At 35.1% G+C, this 6,922-nt stretch overlaps 1 protein-coding gene across 1 annotated transcript; it reads right to left on the reverse strand.

Moving 5' to 3' along the window:
- Window positions 1-4,048: 4,048 nt before the first annotated feature.
- On the reverse strand, window positions 4,049-6,177 carry LOC25496588 (histone-lysine N-methyltransferase, H3 lysine-9 specific SUVH4). Its single transcript, XM_039835048.1, has one exon. The coding sequence runs from the start codon at window positions 6,047-6,049 to the stop codon at window positions 4,262-4,264; it is 1,788 nt and encodes a 595-aa protein (XP_039690982.1). The 5' UTR covers window positions 6,050-6,177; the 3' UTR covers window positions 4,049-4,261.
- Window positions 6,178-6,922: the final 745 nt, after the last annotated feature.

The following is a 6,922-nucleotide window of genomic DNA, read 5'->3' on the forward strand; positions in this document are numbered from 1 at the left end:
AAGATGATCAATTTTTAAAATAAAAAAAATCTTTGAAGTATTATATTTCCGTCAAATCAAACTTAAAGTATTATATATAGAGTCTTCCTAACAAGTGTCCTAAGAAACAAGAAACAAAGTGATAAATACTATCTATATGTGCATAATTTTTAGGTGTTTGTTTGAATGCATAATTTTCAAGATAAAAACTCTTTTTGAACTCCTTACCAAATGCAAATGAACCAAACTATATATATGCATCAAACTATATTCAACTCAAATTCAGGTTAATTGGTTTTTTTTTTTTTTTTTTAAAGAGACTAATTGGTTAAGTTGTTAACGTTAATTAGTTAACAAACTTAAATTTCAATTTTATTCTTATGGATAATCAGATTCTTCAATGTCTCAATCTCCGAAGAAAAAAAAAAATTAGAGACTCGATTATTTCAGTACATTAATTTCTGAACGAAGAAGAAAGATTAAAAATTAATTAATTAATTAATTAATAAGAAGATCAATTTTTAATCCCACTTGCAAAATTCAGAGATCAATAGACTAATTTTTTTTTACTGATGAACTATATGTAAATTTTTCGGTCCAAATTGTTATACTTGACAACATGTATACAAGGGTGTTTTATAGGGTATATCTTCCTCCTTGTTTTTAAAGCTCAATCGGCGTGGGACTATTGAAACCAAACTCCATAGTGCAAGCTGAGAATGTGTATATTCTATTCTTTAAAACGTTGAAGTTTGAACCATTCAATCAATCCAATCACATGGCTTCCCATTGGAAAATTTACCAAATCTCCAATGTTCTAGTTTAATCCAATTCCTGGAACAATTCAGTTAATATATATAATTGGTACTCCAACGTTGAAGTATGGGCATTTTTTTATTTTCTTGTTCATCTTTGTTCTTTTCGATTCAGTGATCTTGTTCATTCTTGTTCATTTTTCGATTCAAGTTGTGCATCAGAAATGTGAAGTTATTGATACTTGCGTGGACTACAATTTGTAGTACAAGATCACTGTTAATTAAGTCCATCAACCTTTTCATTTTGAAAATTGCAGACTTGTGCTCAATGAAAGTTTCACATTATCACTCTCAATCATCTCATTATTGTGTTTTTCAAAACCTCCACTTAAAAATCATTCCAAAACAACATGATATATGTAGATAACAAAATAACACTCAAAACTATAGCTTAGATAATAAAGTAACAGCTACAAAGTAATTATTAGTTTGTTTGAAAAATGCATTCATCTTAACACTAATTAAGCACTATATAGTTCTAAAATCACACATTTGTTGTCGAATAGAGGTAAAGGTTAAGAACATGTAGCACAATGAGGATAAAGTTGGTAGATCAAACACTCTTCTGTAGTCCTAAAATCACACAATCAAACTAATTTACATGTACCTAGATTGTTAGAAATCTCTTAATCTAGTTTGCATTTTCATGTTCAATGAACAAACAGGAGATAAAGGGCATTTAACACGCTTAAGGAACAGATTTTCATCAATCATTATTAGAATGGTTAAGAAAAAAGACCAAAATAAAACCAGTTAAGAATATTATATTCCTGAATTTTGATGAAGCGCATATAATGAAATGGTGCACAAGTCATATGGTTCAAGTCTTCAACTTTTGTAACTTACACAAATCGAGAGAAGGCCGCATACGAGGAAGCAGCGATGACAGGGTTACAAATGCAGAAGCAACGACCGCAGGGGACATCAACCCACTGCAGGTCATTGGAAATACTAGTGTCATTGAAATATAACGGTATAGACGTTTTAGTAGGTTTTATCTTTTGTTTTGTGTTGCCTTGAACAATAAGATAGATACTAACATGATTTAAAGTATGAGTTATTAAGAGTTTAGGTTATTTTGTTTACAAGGAAAAGAATACACAGTTGAGAATTACAGTTTCAAAGACACTACCAGTTATAACTTATAACAAAGAATAATGCTTGAAGCATTCAAATATATCACCAATCAAACATGGCACCAGGACCTGCTAAATCTTCCAAAGATGCAATCCAATAATTATGAAATTAAATGCAATTCTCCCAACCTGAGGTACTAAAAAACAATCCATTTTTGAGACCAATTTATATGCTATTCTTCATAACTTCGAAATTGTTCAATTTTGGATTAATATGGGCTTCAATCCATAGAATAATTGTTATTTAGAACAAGATGTTGGAGAGGAAATTGAACATCAAGTGTTAGTAAATGATCCCAAACACAACACCAATCAATGACTACTGACCAAATTACCAAAGCTGTATATTTAGACTCCAATCAATCAAAATATGGATCAACAAAAACTTAATTTGTGGCTGATGATGTAGATCCAATCAGTTAATTTGTTTATGTATATATGGAATAGATTGTACATTCTTGATTAGTTTGGTTGTGCTTTGTGATTTGTGTCTCTAGCTTGATAAAACCTCCAGCCGGTTTTGTGACTCGTAACAGTGATGGAGCTGTCGCAATCGACATTAGGCATATTCGGGTTGAATCAGACTCCCTAATTGATATCAAATTGATTAAAGATGGCCGTCCAAAGGAGCATTAGTCCTTTCACCTCGTACATGATATTCATAGGATCTATAACGATGAAGGCACGATCATGTGGAACTATATTTGCAAAGAGGCAAACTAAGTGGCCAAAACATTGTCTTTCTTTAAATGATAATTGCATTGTTTTTAACTCAGTTCCGGGAGCTTCTGCTCCCTTCTTTGCACCAACAACACAAAAAAGAAATTTGTTTAGTGTGGCATCTACAATATTTCATGATAACTTGTTACCCCATTTCTCAAAATCATCTTCACTACTTGAGCAATTTACTAACTAGTTATCGTTGTACTTCAGCCTGATATTCAGAGAGCTGGTATGAGCTCTCCCAATGAAATAAAGATTCAACCTAGCTCGTCTCTCGATTGCAATATCCTTGAAATCTACAGAATTGACCAAGGACTTGATTGCAGCCAAGCCAATAATGTTGAAGAGAAGTGTAAGTTACAAGTTAATGTTCTGAAAATTGGTATATTAAGGTATATTATCATACCTTACAATTATTAGTAGATGAAAAGACTTTGCTGAGAAAATGAGAGTTTGATAAGGTGTGCTCAAATTCTAATTTTCATTTATATTGCTCAAATATAGAGTTCAACTCCAGGAGAATTGGAAGTTTAAAATCAACCTTCAGTCACACTGCTAGTTTTTTATGTCAGACTAGCAAGCTTCCAGAACCTTAACATAATCAATGGATTGTAGTCTCTTAAACAAAGGAGTTAGACAAGTGACCATTTATTCTTATTCACTTAGTGCAGGCATTTATATAGAAAGCAAGTTTCAAAGGATTCATTTTGTTGCATAATGTTCTTCAATATTTCTACCCCCCATTCTATTAAATAGAAAAGATTGATTTAACAAAAAAAAACAAATTAGGGACTCGATTGTTTTGGTATATTGATTTCCAAAGACTGCAGTGAAACAAAAATTATTTCATAACATTAATTTTGATCCTACTAAGTGTTTGGAAATCAATTGACCAAAAGTTATTACTAGTAAACTAAACAGTTAAATAAATTAAGTGGACAACACAATATGAATAATTGATGTCCGAACTGTTACACTTTGCCAATTGCTGGTATGAGCTCTCCCAGTTTTATATCCTACTAAGTGTTTGTTTGAGAATTTTTGATGTAGGACTATCAGAACTAAGCTATTATATATGTTTTGTTTTTCATCCTGCTCATGTTTCTAGCAGTTTTATATGTCTTCATTGCATCAAATAATTGTTATTTAGAACAAAATGTTTAAAGATGAAATTGAACATCAAGTCTTGATCCTAAACGATAATGATTACTGATGTTGATGTTACCACCACTACCTCTGCAAATTATGACTCTGTCAAAGAGAATGCTTCTGATATTCATGAAGTGTATCCAATTAAAATATGGATCAAGAAAAAACTTAGTATTCATATATTCTTGCCGATAAAATGATATTTGCATCGCTCAAGTGCTGTCGATTTTCTCAGCATCCAAGTTATAAAGTTGTGATATTCAATAAATAGGGCTACTATGAGCAGAATAAAATCTATACAATTTCATTTTTGGCCCAATGCATGTACTACAAATCAAACAGGTATAGCAAGAGCACTAGGAAGTTTTAGGAGACCATGTGTTGATTTGCACCAAAAAATATGCTCTTGATAACCGTCAAAAAGATCTCCTACTTATATCTCAGAAAGGGACATGAGATTTAGAATAATCGCTTCCTGCAGCCTGCAGCTCCACAATAGCACGCCATTTGCTTTACCTTCCCATCAGAGTCCAAGACGCTATCAAGTGCATAGCCATAGTCATATGTCAGCTCCTGTAAAGGGGGTATGTTGTCAGCGGCAAACAGCACCACTCGAGCCAATCGCAAATCATAGTGTGTGCTCAAAACACATTGTACAAACAAATTAGGCTCACAACAATGGTTTATAAACCTAGCAACATTTCCAGTAGACCCTGCATCAATGCAAAACTCTGGCGCACTTTCAGAATCTTGGTCATTGTATTTTTCCAGCAAACTTGAAGCATATGCTACATTTTTTGACCGCCTCTCCCTTCCACCAAGACCCTTGATTGTTTGCAAGCAATCTATCTCAAAAATATAGTTGTTTTCCAATACGCAGTCCACGTCTTCTGTCCTACCAAGAATTCCTGTGTACTCGCAAACTGGTGCACCAGAAGGTATAAAATCCCAGGATCTAACAGCCCATCCTTTCTTTGCAGTACGGAAAACCTCTAGACGATATTGAAGTCCTCTTTGAGAAGTCCTATTCACGCACTCAGGACCACAGCCACAATTGGGACCACATTCAAACACAACGTCTTTAGCTTCAATTAGTCTGCCACCATCTTTAGATACATAGGGAAATTCAGAGCCATTGCTCTTCGCACATTCACAGGTGTTTGGATCAATACATTTGCCATTGCATTTGCATCCAGAGGCACTCACAGGAAGCCTAACACTTTTTGCAACCTTCAGAGACTTCAAATATTTGAAACCTGGGGGAGGTGGAACAGGTGGGTCATCAACCAAATTTGTAGCTGGAATGGGCACAGTTTCCTGACCGTTAGTGATATCCTCACAGATCAACCCTCGTATTTCTGCTGTAGACTGAGGTACACGTCCCATTGTGAAATAGACCTGATTTGTTGTTAATGTAGGCTGTCCTTCGACCCGCCTGAGACGAAACTTGTATACTGTGAAGCCAGACAATCCCTTATCTGCCCAATATTTGTCAACCTTGTACAAGCCATCATATGTGTAGACTTTACGAGTGTAACTGCTACTTGAATTATGACCTCGAATCACCCTTACTGGCACTTCTTGCTTGCAGCAGTTCTTGAGTGCTAAATTACCCCGCTCCAACTTTTGATCTTGAATTTGACGCTTATTACCAGTCAGATTATGCCCACCTTGACCAGTGTACACAACATCCTCAGCATTATCCAGATCATCCTCATACATGCCTGAAATAACAATGGCCACAGCAACTGGGAGATTGAGCTTGTACATTTTAGAATAAGATTTGCCGATAAAATCAATGCCATTTAACCAATGGCTATGAAAACCAACTGCAACCATTTCAGCACGAGAATAGAACTGATATCCAACCTCAATGCCTGGAATGCTGCCAATTCTTTTGCCAGGGTAGAGTATCTCATTATTTTGCATCATCTTGGTTATGACTTTCAGATCAGGTCGCTTGGAAGGTCGCTTGGAAGGGTGCTTTTCTTCTTTAGTTTTTGCATCTTTCTTAGGGGACTTCTTCCCTCGAGATTTCTTTTTAGCAGCAGATTTCTTCCCGCCGTTTGTCTTCTCAAATTCAGCTATCTCTTTAGCAACCCTCTCTTCTTCCACCTGAACCAAATGAAGATAGTGTTTGTTAAAAGTCCTAATAGTCTCTTTCACCTTCGCCGTTGAGCTCTTATCACTCAATGCACCACCAGCATTTTCAGTTTCCGCCACCATTTTCTCATTCCAAACCTCCATCAGCTCACGTTTCTCATCCGACGCAGATTTCTTCTTCTTCTTCTTCGTCGGTTTCCCCTCAACAACAACCTCTTCCTTCTTCTTCTCCGTCGTCTCTTTCTCCTCAACAACCTCCTTAACCACACTCTTCCGACTAGAACTTCTCCTTACACGCTTCCTCGACTTCACCGGTGAAACCTCAACCTCATTGGATTTCTCTTCAGCTTCTACCCCCTCAGCTTTCCGACGAAGCTGAATCTCTTCAACCTCTTTCTGCTTGGCTTGAATCCTCGAACTAGATCTTCGCTGCGACGACATTGACGTCACCTCCGTCGCATCCTTCGATTCATCGTTCAACTTCTTTCCAACGATTGAGCCACCATGTGAACAGCAGAAAATGGAATTTTAAAAGGTTTCTAGGATTTGAAGTTTGAAGAGAGAGAAAGAGAGTGAGAAAATGAAGAGAAGAGAAGACTTTTTTGTTTCTTCTCGTGAAAGTGTAAGAAAAATCTTAGTTTTTAAAACTTATTATGGGTAAAGATTCTGACATAAAACTGAACCTATCCTGGTCAAATAGAGCCAATTGAGGATGTTTATTCATTGTTACTTAAACATAATTACTTTACAAAAAAGTATTTCAAAATTAGTTTTTAAAACACTCAATTTTTGCAAAATTATTCTAAAAACTAGCCGTTTTTGAAATGCTTTGGAAAGACTTATCTTTTTGTAAGACTTTTTTTTACTAATAGTTGAGTTAATTATTGAGTCGATATGTAAGTTGTATCATCCCTAAAAAAAATGTAAATTCTGACATGCTCATTTGATGTATCCTATTAAGCCTTTAAGTACATAAGTAAATGAATAGAAAGACAGGTCATAGAATATTTTGGTTCA

This window comes from Medicago truncatula, chromosome 6 (genome assembly GCF_003473485.1).
Source record: "Medicago truncatula cultivar Jemalong A17 chromosome 6, MtrunA17r5.0-ANR, whole genome shotgun sequence".
Lineage (NCBI taxonomy): Eukaryota > Viridiplantae > Streptophyta > Magnoliopsida > Fabales > Fabaceae > Medicago > Medicago truncatula.

Coding starts and splice junctions, on each gene's coding strand:
- LOC25496588 (XM_039835048.1), bottom strand. CDS start 6,049: ATGGAGGTTTGGAATGAGAAAATGGTGGCGGAAACTGAAAATGCTGGT.